Here is a 15,879-nt window from a genome sequence, read left to right as displayed (position 1 = left end):
CTGCGATTCCCCCACAATTCAGCCAAGTTTCTTCCGGTGCCACGGTTCAAGATGTCATCAACACAGCATTGCCACAGTTCTGTCAAGCGTCTTCCACTGCCGTGGAGCGCCTCGCCCACACTGAATCATTACTAAGTTGCCATGTATATATGCAAAAGAAGCTGAATTGCCTGTGTGTCATCACTACAACTAGATCTAGCTCACGCACACAAATACCCAAGAAAGTGGATGGGGAAATGGTGCCGCGGTAGCTTAATTGGTAAAAAAGCCGGCAGATCCCTCGCCCTGTAGGAATCGATGTTATGCGAAGCAGTGCGCGGGGAGCCTACCAAGTTAACTAAACGACCATGAGAGCACCAAGACGTAGGCGGCTCTCTCATGACCTACATGACATGCATGTCATTCATATCATGAGTCCTCGGGAGTCTCTTTAGCTGCGCCTAAGAGACATTAAGGCGAAAGCCTTAGGCATGCTCATGACTATGATTTCTAGCATCATCCTTTAGTGTTTCATTCACTTACTACCCATGTCAGAGCCCATTTCAGTGTTTTTGAGTGTTAATCTTTTTTCGCTGAGTCATTGTCATTTTTGATGAGTCATGCTCATGACTATGGCTTCTACCACCATCCTTTAGTGTTTCCTTCACTTAGTATCCACGTCCAAACCCATCTCAGTGGTTTTTGAGTATTAATCTTTTTTCCTGAGTCATTGTCATTTTTGCTGAGTCAAGCTCATGACTATGACTTCTAGCATCATCCTTTAGTGTTTCATTCACTTACTACCCATGTCAGAGCCCAAAGAGAAAACTTACGTCGCGTGCCTCCGTTGCGATTGGCGGAACCGAAACCGCGTGTGTTGCCACAGAGAGCGAGAATCTTTTTTCGCTGAGTCATTGTCATTTTTGATAAACAAGAGTCATGCGCCAATCATGACTATGAAATCAACTTCTACCACCAAGACGTCGACGAGAGAAACTCACGTACCCGCCTCCGTTGCGATCACGCGGTGGCTGTTGCTGCAGAGAGCGAGAATCCTCGTGAGCGACGGTAAAACAAGCTAAGCGCGCCAGTAAGGTGAAATAACTTCCGCTGCCCCTTCAAGAGCACAAAGAGAAAAATCGTGCTTCGGATCACGCGGCGAAACCGAAACCGCGGCCGCAGTCTGCGCGACGCATGCGCTGAAACTAGGAATTCGTTCTGTTTATCTCTGCAAGAAGGTAGCACAAATGCAAAAACCTAAAAGCACCGGTGAGCATGCATTGTCATTATGGCGCGAAATTTCAAACGGAGGATCGCCCAGGTGGTCAAAATTAATCCGGAGCCCTCCACTACGGCGTGCCTCATAATCGGAACGGGGTTTGGCTCGTAAAACCCCAGAAAAAAAAATCTACCACCATCCATTAGTGTTTCCTTCACTTAGTACCCACGTCCGAACCCATCTCGGTGGTTTTTGAGTGTTAATCTTTTTTTGCTTAGTCATTGCTATTTTTGCTGATTCATGCTCATGACTATGACTTCTACCATCATCCTTTAGTGTTTCCTTCACTTAGTACCCACGTCAGAACCCATTTCAGTGGTTTCTGAGTGTTGATCTTTTTTTGCTGAGTCATTGCCATTTTTCCTGTGTCATGCTCATGACTATGCCTGCTACCATCATCATTTAGTGTTTCCTTCTCTTAGTACCCACGTCCAAATCCACTTCAGTGGTTTTTGAGCGTTATTTTCTTTTGTTGAGTCATTGTCATTTTTGCTGAGTCATGCTCATGACTATGACTTCTGGTATCATCCTTTAGTGTTTTCTTCACTTAGTACCCACGTCTGAACCTATGTCAGTGGTTTTTGAGTGTTAATGTTTTTTCGCTGGGTCATTGTGATTTTAGGCGGCTGTTTTATGACCTACATGACACACATGTCATGACATTCATGTCATGACCTATCATTTATGTTGGTCATACATTGTTGTCATACTATGCCAATTTTGGTACCTACCAAGTTAATGAAATGACCATGAGAGCACTAAGACGTAGGGAGCTGTTTCATAACCTACATGACACACGTGCAGTGCTCCCACTCCTGCGCCAAATGCTCCAAATTGCGTCATACAATATTTCCTGCGCCATCCTGATAAAAATGCATGATTTTGCACCGAAGTGCTCCAAAATTAATGACTGAGCATTACGTGTGCGGAAGCAGTGGCCCGCAGACGTGCATAGTACGCATTATTAAAGCGGCTTCATAAGTCAAACTTCACGTTATCTATACGTCGGTGACCGATAATTCGGGCTAGATGGGGACCGCCTGAAAGTCCAAATAATTGGGAGTCGGAAATATTCAAATTCGCCAGAACAGAACTGAATTTATTCCGCCAGTGGCTAAAAAATACCTTATTCTCGGTTGACCACTTTTGGGGATACGTTCACTTTCGCGGGATTTCACGGCACTAGCGTCAGCGTCGGCATACTTGGTAGTGTCCCAAGAACGCTATCATCCATTGATGTGTCCAGTGCTAGTCGCGCGAAATGTTGCGAAAGTGAAAGTATCCTGGAAAGGGATCGTCCAAAAATAAAGCCGACGTTTGTCAACGCTGTTCTGCGCGCACGTACGCTTGCCTACGATCTGGTCAGTTCGTATCTCTATCATTGTTATGCTGTCGCTACAAATAGACGAAAGTACAATTAATGCATGCACCGAATCTTCAAACTTTGGCAACAAGACCGCGATTTTGTAGCGATGCCTTTTCCACTGCCACTTGCACTTCGTCAGTGGTATAAGAGCGGCGCTCCGCCTGCGTTATATGGTATCAGCCGGCAGTGAACGGCGGGTGATAAGGGTGGCATATAGTATCGAGCGGACTGCATCGCTACAAAATCGCCGCGCAGGAGTCGACCGCGCTATCATAACCGAATGACAGCGTCTTTTTTTTTTTTGAGACAGGACAGTCATTGTCCTCGTCGGCGGTGACATCGAGGGTGTAGTCGGCACCGCTTAAACAACTTAAGTCGCCGTGACCGTGTTGCTAGTTAACACGTCAATGAATAAACGCTGGACGCGCGGAGCCAAAGCCTCCCGAATGCACTCCCGCATGGCTTGCCGGAGTTCGCTTGCCTGACGGTTGCGTGCGGTCGCTGCTGGATTAACTAGGCCTCTCTAGTTTTGGTTTCCAGGAGGTGTCGGCAACATGGCCGGCCACCATGCTGCGGCAATGCCAGCGACATATCAACGCCAAAATATTGCTATTTCCGCTCAACTCGGCGGTCAAATTAGCATGCAGTCGTGCAGGTGGAGTCCGAATTTTATAGGATGGCGTACCTAAAGGTGTCCGATATTTCGGTCGTATTTCCACTTTAAATTTATGGGCTAGTCATGGTGCCTCAAAGTAGTCCGAATAATCGAGCTTGTTTGAATTGCTGGTGTCGAAATAATCCGTCGACGCCAGTTGTGAATCGGCCAGTTGCTGAACAGATAGAGGCTTCAGCTTTATGAGGAAAAACAGACCGTTGAAAAGTACCTGGTGTCGTCTGAAGCAATGACTGAGCGTTACGAGGGGCTCATTAAGGCTAGCCTGGCTCAGAAAAGCATTGATGACATTGAGTCTGGCCAGGTGTTTCTGACTGATAATAGAGCCTTGCTGAAAACATAACAAAGTGTCAGCTGTCAAGAACAAATCATACGATGTAAAAGGAAACAGCTTCACTCAACCTGAAATAAACTAATTACAGCACGCTGTGTGAACAGGTTTGCTGTCTTCATTTAAATTAAAGGAAACTCATGTATTCAGAGGCAGAGCAACATTGTTTTACAGCAAGCAAATACTTTCTGGAATAACGCCTGTCAATGTTAAGTGTTTGAAATAGCTTAGGACGTGTCCAGCATGTGGCATTTATTAGCTCCAAAGTGCTCCGAAATCTGTATCTGGATGCTCCAAACTGCTCCAAAATTAAGATTTTGCTGTTCCCAAAATTGCTCCAAACCTCAGTTCGTGAGTGGCACCACTGCACACGTCATGGCAATTCTTCACCAAATGTTTCGGGAAGCTACCAACTACCGGAAAGTGGCTAGCATTAGATTCAGAACAATGTAGGACTTTCTTTCCCCTTTTCACCCTTGAATACGTGGCAAGCTCACCCACCAGACAGACAACTGAGCTACGAAAGAAAGCAAGCCTGGAAATTTAATTGTGAATGTGGGTTTGTGTGCGCAGTAGGGCATGAATGTATGTGAGGAAGTGAGGGAGGTATGATTGTGTGGTGGCCTGAAGGCCTGATCCATTATTACTATGTCACACTATTCGTGTCCTCATAAATGTGCTGACGCAGCTGCCCAGGTGTGCATGTATGCGGTATGGCGACCTTGTTAAACCGTTTTTGTGATGGCCGATCTATAACCACAATGCGTGCCTGTGGAAACAGATCCATGTGTGTGTGTGGCTGAATCACTGTAGCACATTGTGTATCATGCTACAATAAAAGTTCTGTTTTAAGTTTAACCCTATGGCTATATTTAGTGTAACAATGGTAACATTTCTTTTTCTTCTCTTTTCTTTCTGGGAGGGGGAGGGGGGATGTTGTCAAGTTTTTTTTTTTTGGAACATTGGTTCAGATATGGTATTCTGAAAAAAATAACTAGCTGAAATTCTCCAGCATTTTCTCACCCTTCCTTCCAGTCCGCCACATCCTTGCATTTCTGTCAGGGCCAAATTAATAGAAGTTGAATATATATTAATAAAGGTGTGTGTATGTGTGTCTCACTTTAACATGATAGGCTTTCTCTGCTCTAGCGAAGAACCAGGTGCCACGATACAGTATGAATGCAATATTTTTGTGCGCTAGTGCATCGTTTGGGCTTCAAGTGCCACATTTTCCTTTTACTTTCTTCTCCCCCCCTTTTTTTTTTCTCTGGTGTGGATCTTTAGCTTACTGTCAGATTTTAAACTTTTTTTTTCTTGTGGCTGTCTGTCCACTGTGATGAAAAAGAAAAAACATCTTCTGACTTCATTTAGTATGCTGTGCAGCTTGTGTCTTGAATGTAGTAATTACAGTCAAACCTCGTTACAACGAAACGTGATATAACGAAATAATGAATATAATGAAGCAAGTGAAATTCCTCTTCAAATTCTCGTAGATATTCACACTGCAGTACATGCAAAATGAATATAACGAAGTAATAGATATAACACAGCAATTTTCGTTGCACCTTCAACTTCGTTATAACGAGGTTTTACTGTAGTAGTGTTTCACTTTCAGCATGATTCAGGAATACGGTTCTTCAATTGCTGCTTAGCTGCGTGTTTTCATATTTGTTCCTTTTGCCTGCGCAGGATCTGTCGGAGCACACCATGATCATGTTCAAGCACACAGGGCGGCTACGGTCGGCCAGGCTTGTAGGCAGAGATCTGGCCGAGCTGTACATGTGAGTGAAAACCATGAATTTGGCTACTTGAGTCGCTTGATTAACGTACACAATAAGATATTGCAGAAAAATGACATGTGAGCAGTCCCACGCAGCTGTGCCATTGATGAAGCATAGTGAAGCACAATGTGTGGGGCATTCCACTGATGTGGGCTCTGCTTGTCACTTTGGGGCATGGTCTTACTCAAATTAACTCTTTCGTTACCGCACCTAAGGAATCGATCAGTTTGATTGACAGTTCTTGTACGCGTTGTTAAACACTTCCATTGGAATTCGTCTACGAGCAACATCATTGCACCATCTGAAATGACGACTGAACTTTAACTGTTTGTCAGATTTGACAATTTTTGGCAGATTGTGTTGTCTGGAAACTGGAGGTATCGTCGAAACTAGCCTCCACTGCTCCTAGCACTTCTCCAATAAAAAGATGCAAAATTTGTGGTGTGATCAACACGGCAACATTGTTTTTAAATGACAGCAGCATTGAAGATACAGACGCTTCTCTCGTGTTGTCAATTTTTTGGTTCAACATATAGTCTGTTTTAACGACATCTCAAACAACGCCAGATAGCTCATGAGTGGGTGTTATTTTGATAATTGTGTTCGGCTAATATGAAGGGCAACATTATTTTCCCCGCGTTGGAGTTGCTTTTATCCATCAGCGCTTGACAGCGTGTGTACAAATTATTACGAGCAATGCTTTCCGTCATGTGGCGTTGATTTCAGATCGACCTTCAACTGACCTTCGATGAAGGCTTCACTTACTGTCTAATCTCTTACATTTTGAACACCGCCTGTTAAGTGCTTTGATTCGTTACTGTACAATATTGTGCAACACTCCATGTTACTATAAAGCACTGTACAAGAACTGAACAAAGAATGTGCAGGCTGCAGCACCATTTGAACGCAGACTAGGCCACCGTGCTTGCACAGAAAATCTAACCGAATGCAATAATCAAGTATGAGGAGGCTTCTGCATGCTCCCTGACCTGACAACCATTGCTTCGAGAGCCTAAATAAACCAGTAAAAAACTCAAAATAACCATTGCATTAACGTTTAACATTAACATTAACGTTAATTAATATTGCAACAGGTGCCTGCTGCAATCAGTAAAAAGAAATGCTCCCTGCACAATAGGAACTTCGCCATTATCACATTTGTGAAGCTACTGCTTTCCTGCATAACATGGGCATTGCTATAGCTAGTATCAATACCAACAAATCAGCATAATTATTCTGCATGATCTGACTTGCAAAAGTTGGGAACTAGGAACCAGGTGCATATTTTGTATATTTCAAATCAGTGTTGTACGGAACGGCGTTCCAAGGAACAGCGTTCCTGGAACTAGTTCCTTTTGGGAGGAACGGAGGAACGTCACCGTTCCGTCAAGGGTCGGTGGAACTGTAACACTAACTCGTTAGGTTTACGAAGGAACGGCAGAGGGAATGGCGTTCCTTTTGTAAACGTTCCACGGCATTGAACACACGCATGCACGTACGCAGCACATCATGCAGGGCGGATGGGCGACCGCATGAGGCGCAAAGAACTACCTGTCACATGACTATGGGACATTTTTTCGTGAATTCTCCGTTACATTTTTTTATGGCCAGACTTCAAGATTATCACGGGACGCTCCTTCCTGTAGTTTCTTTCCTCCAAGCCAGCATGCCGGCCTGCCGCAGAGGAACCATGACGTCAGGATCACAGCACTACTCGAGGGAATTCGCGGCGGGTGGAAAATTTCCAGTCCTCACGGGCCCCCAAACCCTTCCAGCCGAGGCACAGGATGAGCTGTCGTGGTACTCGCTGGTACAATTTGACTACCCGCTGTTGCAGATGAAGAACTTCGAGGGATGGACCCAACTTTTCCTCAAGTAGAACACGGCAGTACCCTCAAGCGCTTCGATGCAACGGCTCTTAAACATTGCCAATGAAGTGCTGAAAAAAAAAATGGTTTCGTCTGTCGGACACCAACATCGAGATGCAATTCTTGCTGAGTTCAAACAAGGGACTTTACTAAGTTGCGAATATGTATTCTGGGCATTTTTTTCTATCGCGCTCATACAGCAATAGTGAATCAGCATTCATTAAATGCCTATGTATTGTTCATTTCGATGCGGTTTCTTGTGCAAGAAATTTAATTATATTGGTAGATGTGAGTAACTTTCTATTTGGACATCTGAAGCGCAGTATCCTGACTGTGCATTTGAAGACGAAAGGGGAAAGTACCACATGTGTTGCACTTGTAATAGACGAGCGCCAAAGTTGCAGTTGGACATGTCTGGAGTATGTCCGGTGCTCCCTGGAAAAGTTCGCCTAGGAGCGTTTCCTTTGATTCTTTTTCTCTCCAGATAATCTGCTGCTGGCGATGTTCGTACATTCATATAATGTGCATAGTTTGATGTGAGTTTTAAATTGCTCACTTTATTTTGCCTCAGGATTATCCGACACTAGATTTTAATTAAAAAATCAAATGTAACGTTAATGTAACTACATGTTCCAAAGTTGGAAGTGTAACAGGAACGCGTTGCTTTCGCATGAAAGGAACTTGTAACGGGAACTCGTTTCAATATTTCCTGTTTTAGAGGAACGTGTACAACACTGTTTCAAATTACTTATAATAAAAATGTCAAAGTCTTACTTTCATTCGGGTTCCTTGTGGTGCTTCTTTGAAGTTTCTCATAAGTATTTTAAAAAATTCAAATATTCTCAAAACAATGCCAGCAATTACCACCCTCGTGGTACATTGAGCAAGCGGTGCTACATGCTGCGCACTCGCGGTGCGCAGTAGCAAACCAGACAACGGCGTGGTGACCTTGTGGAGCTTACGACAAAGCTTTTCGTCCATGACGAAAACTGCAGCCCCAGTATCAACAAGCGCAATTGGGGCGGTTCCTTCGACCAAAACGTCCAGTAAATTGCATGGCGACTGTGCAGGTCTTGTAGAAGTCGCGAAGTTGGCAGTTCGTGCCTGCAGAACTGCAGCAACTAGTTTCCATCGCTAATTGATTGGCGATGATGTAAGGGGTAAAGTTAGCGACGACGTGGTGACGGAGAACGATGGTTGCCGAAAGGACGTCGAGGAGACGGCGAATACTCTGGGTCGGGATGCATGGAATGCCCGGTAGCATCGTGAGGATAGCCATAACCAGGCGTTTCGACAGCAGGGTTAGCAGGTGGCATGCGACGATGGCAGAAGCACGCGACATGGCCGGCGAAACCGCAAGCGAAACATATGGGTCGGTTGTCGTGTGTGCGCCAAGGGTTCTGAACTTGGCTTCGAGGCGGAATAGGAGGCGACGTGGGAGTTGGCACTGGTTGAGGTCGCACGGTCGCAGGAAACGCGAATGTCTGGCGGCGCAGGTCGCGCTGCGACTGCGGCATAGGTTAGAGGTGCAGCCATGGGAGGACAGGGTTGAGCCAAAGGTAGCGATTCGGCAAGTTCCTCGCGAATGGCTCTCCTAATGGGAGCAGCCAGAGATGTGTCAGGCTGTAGAGGTCGATCGCTGAGAGGCAGCATAGAGAGTTGGCGTGCCACCTCCTCATGAATAAAATCCTTAATCTGAACGGAGAGTGAGGACTCGGGCGTGGAGTTGGAGGGAAGCGTGAGGCCCGAGAGAAAGTGGCCAGGTGCAACAGCGCTGCGCGCAAGGACCCTTTGTCGACGCAGCTCATCGAAGCTCTGGCAAAGAGTGACGACAGCTGCGACAGATGAAGGGTTTCACACGAGAAGCATTTGAAATGCGTCGTCCTCGATGCCCTTGAGGATGTGCTTAACCTTGTCCTCTTCACTCATGGTGGAATCGACGTGGGCGCAAATATCCATGACATACTCTATGTAGCTGGTGTACGTCTCGCTGGGCTGTTGAGTGCGCTGGCGTAGACGCTGTTCAGCGCGAAGCTTTCGCAAGGCCGGACGGCCGAAGACTTCTGCGAATGCTTTCTTGAAAGCGGACCAGGTTTGGAGTTCCCGCTCATGGTTGTGGAACCAGAGGCTCGCAACGTCAGCAAGATAGAAGATGACGGTACGTAACTTCGTGGGGTCATCCCACTTGTTGTGTTCACTGACGCGCTCATAGGTAGAGAGCCAATCTTCCACGTCAGTCTCACCGGCTCCGCTAAAGACAGAAGGGTCCCACTGCCGCTGGACGGCGCCGCAGATGATGGGAGCGGCGGTAGCTGCAGGCTGATTGTCGGTAGGCTCAAGCATGGTAGAGGCTGAAGCAGTCGGCAACGTTCGGCTGCGAAGTTCCAGGGTGAGGTCGGAAATTGCAGCACTTCCACCAAATGTAGTATGACGATTTATTAGACGACAATGACATCTCACACAATCGAGATAGTCCACACGCTGATCGTGTGCACAGCGACAGATGCAAGAGCGCTTCTTTTTCCTCTTCTTCACTACAGTTGGAGCAATTATTACTGTTATACATCCATTAAAAGCACCAGTAATCGAGCTATAATTTTATGTACAGTTAAACCTGCTTATAACGAACCTCCATATAACGAATTCCTAGATATAACGAAGTTTTTCTATTCCCCGCCGTTACTCCATAGAAGCACATGTGTTTGAGACCCCCTCGAAATAATTAATTTTCCCCACCGACAACCTAGAGATTTCACCCCAAATTTTGTCATTTTTGCGCGAGCAGCAACCGGAAGCACCTTCTCCACCATGACGGAATGCGAAGCGGGGGCGTCCCGCTTGGCGTGCTCGAATTCATAGCGACTGCGAGGCAGGCCTTCATCCCTTGCTGCCGTGGGCGTGACCTTTCCCCCTCTCTTCATTCAAAATCAGTTTTCTTTTCTTTTTTTTACTATAGTTTTCTTTGTGTATCCTTTATTTTTCCAATTCTGCATTTATATCAGTATTTAAAATCCACATTTTAAAAATATTCATATTTAATTCACGTATCAAATTTCACTCTTTGAACTCCCCTAGTATAATGGGATATAGTCTTCACAGTAGTGTAAACAGGATTTGTTTCTGAAAATATTGCCTTAGAAATTATGACATTCTGTGGCCATCTGCCGAAGCCGAGCCTTTGTTTCGCTCATGACAGTGTGTACTCTGAGGTATCTTCATTACAACATTGGGATTAGTGAATGTTGAAGTTGAAGTTTATTTTACCGCATAAGTACACTGATGTACATAAGCGGTGGGGATGGCGGAATAAAAGCTGCATACCGGCAGCTTGACTAGTCCCATCTCCCCATTAATGTCTCTTGCAAGAGCAAATTTTTAAAATGTTGGTGTTATAGAAGGCAGGCAGTGTAAGGCCAGACAGAGACAGCTTACTTTTGGGTTTTAGATTCCGCTTGTTAAAAGGGTTTTGTGCAGTTGATTTGTTAAATTTGTCGCTAAAGAGGTCAAGCACCCCCTGCAACAGCGTCACAGGAGAAAATGAGTGGCGAGCGTTACCTGTGAGGATTAGCCTGCAGAGTTACTGCTTTACAGGGAATGAATACTAGTACATAAGGGGCTACAAACAAAGCTTATGTGCGCATTACATTTTGTTTCTTACTGCACCATGGGATTCATTTAATCAGTGCATTTTCAGTGTACTGGTGGACACACCGATTCAACTACCTCTGTTAACTAGTACTGATAAAGAAAAAAAGCTATTGGTATTTCAGTTTGGCTACAGTACTAGTTTTCTAGCATTTTGTGATGTCGTAAGCAAGTACCAATGAAATATAGTGCTGGTACAATGTCAATAAGACCCGCAGAAAGAGCAGATGTTGACTTGTTTGCTGACTTATTTGCATCCCTTTTTTTTCTGCATTTCTCGTTGTCCTAGGTTGTATTCACCCAATGCGTGCTACCTGCTATGTAAAAACATAAGTAAAAATTTAAACATAAAAGTCTTAATGGAACTAAATAAATAAAAGACAGCCCCTGGGTTGTCCTTTAATAATATTCTTATTTATTTATTTATATTTGTTTGATAAAGGTTTTTGTCTCTCGTTCTCTCTCTTTGATAGCTAGGCCAATTATCCATTCTAATGTCATTAGTAACATCTTACATCACCAAATTTGATAGCTTGATAGCTGGGCAAGTTGGTATGGTGTCATACCTAGTGGCGTAAAAGACCTGATAAGAAAGTGGACAGACCAAACCGCAGCCCTGCGTTTGTCTATGTTTTCGTCCGATCTTTCACATCGGAAAATGTGATACTTGCTCCACAAAGTGAGCTAAGCTCATGGTTAGCTCTGTTGGTTCAGTGACTGCCTTGGAAAAGCGATGGTGACAGGCTCGATTCCCGGTCCAAGATGAATTTTTATTCACCCGCGAACTTGGTTTCTGAGGAACTCACGAATTTCTTCTGCAGCTTTCTGCTACATTCAGATGGATGCCAACTTTCTTCCTCCACCGTCTGGATTTATGCAGAAATGTTCGGTCTCTCCTGTGTTGCACTCACATTTATTTATTCTCGCTCTTTGCTGTCACCATCTTGTCGTGTTTCAAAAATGATTCACAGCGAGCAACAGCTCGTAGTGATCCTTATTCTCCTTCGTTACTTTTCAGTACTATGAATAGAATCTCAAGCATTCGTAAACACTGCTCTGTAGACTGAAGACGAGCGTCTTCTTTGTTACTCATGAATCTGTGCAGGCAACTGGGTGAGCCACAGAAGGCGGTGCCCTTCCTCGTGGAGCTGGTGCGGAGCCAGGCGGACGAGGGTGGCACCGGTTGGCGGCCATTGGGCAGCGGCGCCTGCTCGACTGCTACGCTCAGACGTGCGAGTGGGGGCGTTACCTGCGCGCAGCGCTCGCCTTGGCCGCCTGTCCCGCGCTGCCCCTTGACGAACGTCTCCAGCTGTTCGAAGAGGTTCAGCCGTGCATGCAGAACCTGCGTGAGATGGGTGCGTCGTGCCATTTGGTGCCATGTTGCTGCTTCTGTAGTTAAAAAGAAAATTATGAAGGGTTACGAAACCTGAACATTGGTGCCACCATTAACAGTTGTAGCTATTGACCACTTGGGGTTTTTGCAAAGGCTTGTTTGTATGTCTTATCGATATGACTTGTTGCTGTGGTTACCTTGTTGTTACATAACATCATGCGTAGCTCAAGGCGAGGCAGGAAAACAGCTGCCTTTGTAATAGAGCGCATTGGTGAGCTAGTGTACTCTTGGAGAGATACAACGAATCTTGGCATGAAGGACTGATTCCTTGTGAGTGGAAAGTCAGCCGCCTAATACCTTTACTAAGAGCTCTAAATCTCCATTAGACTTGGCATCGTACCGTCCCATCGCTCTTGCCAGTTGCGTTGGGAAACTAATGGAAAGGATGGTGTTGACGCGTCTTGAATGGTATTTGGAATACAATGAGGTATATCCCAATGCAACGGCGGGCTTCCGGCGCGGTCGGTCATCGGTCGATAACGTGCTTGATTTGGTAACATCTATACAACACCAAAAGAGCATGAAACGTTTAACGGTGGCGATGTTTCTTGATGTGAAAGGCACATATGATAACGTAGCGCACCAAGCAATCCTCGATGCTTTGATCGATGTGGGCATTGGTGGCCGTGCACTGCGCTGGATTCACAGCTATTTGGAGGATAGATCCTTCTTCGTACTTACAGAAGATGGAATGACATCCCACCATGTCACCAGCAAAGGTGTGCCACAAGGCGGAGTGTTAAGCCCCACGCTCTTCAACGTAGCACTGCTAGGCCTTGTTGGATCATTGCCAAGTACGGTTCATATATCCATCTATGCAGATGATATCTGCATCTGGGTGGCCGGCGTAACTCGTCCGCAGATATGAGCGAGACTGCAGAAGGCGGTCACACAAACGTCGTCCTATCTGCGTATGAAAGGCCTAGAATTATCCTCCGAAAAGTGCCGATTAGTCGCATTTACGCGCAAAACAATGACTCCATATGTTATACGCATAAATGGACAAGTAATTGCTTACGAAACAAAACACCGTTTTCTTGGAGTCATCATCGATCGTGATTTGTCTTGGACGCCACATATTTCATATATGAAAAAGAGGTTGACTGCAATAGCACATGTATTCAAATTTGTCGGCGGAAAGTCTTGGGGTGCATCTGTGCAATCGATGCTACAGCTGTACCATGCATTATTTATGGGCTTCCTTAGATACAGCCTACCCGTGCTGGGAAGCACCAGTAAAACGAACCTTCGAACACTCCAGAGTATGCAAGCCCAAGTTCTACGGACGTGCCTCGGCCTCCCTAAGTGTGCATCCACAGTGGCCACAATCGCCATAGCACGTGACCACCCTGTATCAACGTACTTTGCAGTCGACGCTCTAAGAGTGCACATTCGACATGTCGCAAGGACGCCCTTTCACCATCTTGCTTGCCTGCCAACAACTAGGCCGCATACGAGTTTTAGCCGTCTCCTGACTATACACGGAGCATCGCTACGATCGAATTACGTCCCTGCAGCATGGCCTTCGTTACCACTGTGGTCTCTGCATTCACCTCGAATATGCCTCACCATTCCAGGCATAAATAAGAACACACAAATGCCGTCAGCAGCATTGAAGCAGGCAGCATTATTGCTACTACATGAGGTCCACGGTGACCGCTTACATGTTTACACAGATGGGTTGGTCATGCACTCCAGTTCAGCAGCTGCAGTATTTGTCCCAGCAAAATCTACAGTAATAAAATTCCGGACATCGCACTTGACATCGACGACGACTGTCGAACTTACAGCTCTGTGTGCAGCAATGAAATTTATCGAACAGGAACCGCCCCAGAAATGGTCTATCTTCTGCGATTCCAAGGCCACCCTCCAGAGTTTCCTCTCTGCACTACGCCGTGGACCCCACGAACGACTTGTCGCAGACACACGCGAAATTTACCATCAGGCAGTTGACAAAGGACATGACGTTTTCTTTCAATGGCTGCCAAGTCACTGTGGTATCTTTGGAAACGAGCAAGTGGACGCAGCCGCTCGATCTTCACATACCAGTACCGATTGCGTCGCTATCCCTATGTCCAGAACAGACGCAGCAAGAAAGCTCCGTGCGCTTCCTCGCGAGCTTACGTTAGCCCACTGGAATTCAACGGACTTTAAAAACCAGCGCCTCTGTTCCCTGGATCCTAATCTGAAGCTCCGCCTTCCACATGGCTTACCACGACGGGAGGTAACTCTCATTTGTCGCCTAAGACTTGGAGTAGCTTTCACCAACGCGTACTCCTACCTGATGGGAATGGCCACAAGTCCAGATTGTGAAACTTGCGGGTGCAAAGAGACTATAGCACATCTTCTGTGTGATTGTCGTCGTTTTAGTGCACAAAGGAAAGTCCTCAGAACCACGCTCGACAAGATAGACAGCCGTCCCCTTATGGAAGCCAGAATTCTTGGTCCCTGGTCTCAGCCGACGTCGGAACGAACTGCTTCAAAAGCGCTAGTACGCTTTTTAAAAGAAACAGGACTTCATGAAAAACTATAGAATTGTGCGCGGACAGATGTGTTTTTTTTTTTCTTTTTTGTTTTTTTTTCTTCTTTTTAATTTTCTCTTGTTTTCTAATCTTTTCTGCCCTTACCCCATCCCCCCGTGCAGAGTAGCCAACCAGACACTTAATCTGGTTAACCTCTCTGCCTTTCGCCTCTTATTTTCCTTCCTTCCTTCCTTAGTGGTACATGACTTCGGAAGCAGACAGTGCTAAGAATGGGACTAAACAGAAAGACACAAGGCGGAGTGCCGACTACCAAATGAATGTTTATTTTGTGCAAGGCTACTTTTAAACCTTAGAAAATGAGGAAAAGATATTATTCCTTACCTCATGCTGCCCTCGACAAAGTTGTAGCAGAAACTGTCGAAAGTTATGGATCTGATTGCTTTCAATATGCCATTGGCACCAGCACAGACAGATTTCTGAACCTACTTCGTTGCTGCCTCAGCAGCCGCAATGGGACCTTATTTGTTCAAAACGAAGGCGTATGCATTGGGTCTTTCTTGGGTCCTGTTGTCAGCGTCCTGCTTCTGGCATGCTATGACCACATCTTGGAGGTGGATGATCGGTATGGGTGGCACAATCAAATTATTTCGGTATGTCGACGACTACATTGTTATTCTTCGCTCGACACAAGACGCCATCCCTGCTAAACTTTGCAACATTTTTAGTAGGTGTGTGTGAGTACCGAATAGTAGATTTCAAATCGAATGTCGAAGTGAATTGAATCAAGAAAAAAATGAAGAATATGGAACCCAATATCGATATCCAAAAATTTAATAGAAAATTTTATGCTTACAAATTTTGTGCAAAAAAAAAAAAAAAACATGGTGCTCTGCATGCTCATGAGTCTAGTCACATCACGTTACAAGATGTTGCTAGCTATCAATAACTTAGTACCTAGGAATTGAGATGTATAGTGTGGTCTACTCTTATTGAAGGGAACACCAAATTAGCATGCCAGTACTGAAAACTCAGTTTGTACACAAAGGTCTAGAAAATATTTCGTATCGATAAAATGTCTGTC

At 45.4% G+C, this 15,879-nt stretch overlaps 1 protein-coding gene across 1 annotated transcript in view; it reads left to right on the top strand.

Annotated features, from left to right (window-relative positions):
* The window catches only part of LOC119462276 (trafficking protein particle complex subunit 10-like), a 98,342-nt gene that overhangs the window by 45,586 nt on the left and 36,877 nt on the right, over positions 1 to 15,879 (top strand). The window contains 3 exon segments of the mRNA XM_049672915.1: positions 5,318 to 5,409; positions 12,028 to 12,089; positions 12,092 to 12,277. Coding sequence (XP_049528872.1) covers positions 5,318 to 5,409; positions 12,028 to 12,089; positions 12,092 to 12,277 — 340 coding nt within the window.

Source organism: Dermacentor silvarum, chromosome 8 (assembly GCF_013339745.2).
Source record: "Dermacentor silvarum isolate Dsil-2018 chromosome 8, BIME_Dsil_1.4, whole genome shotgun sequence".
Lineage (NCBI taxonomy): Eukaryota > Metazoa > Arthropoda > Arachnida > Ixodida > Ixodidae > Dermacentor > Dermacentor silvarum.
Note: the sequence above shows the minus strand (reverse complement) of the source record. Positions and strands in the feature narration are given on the sequence as shown.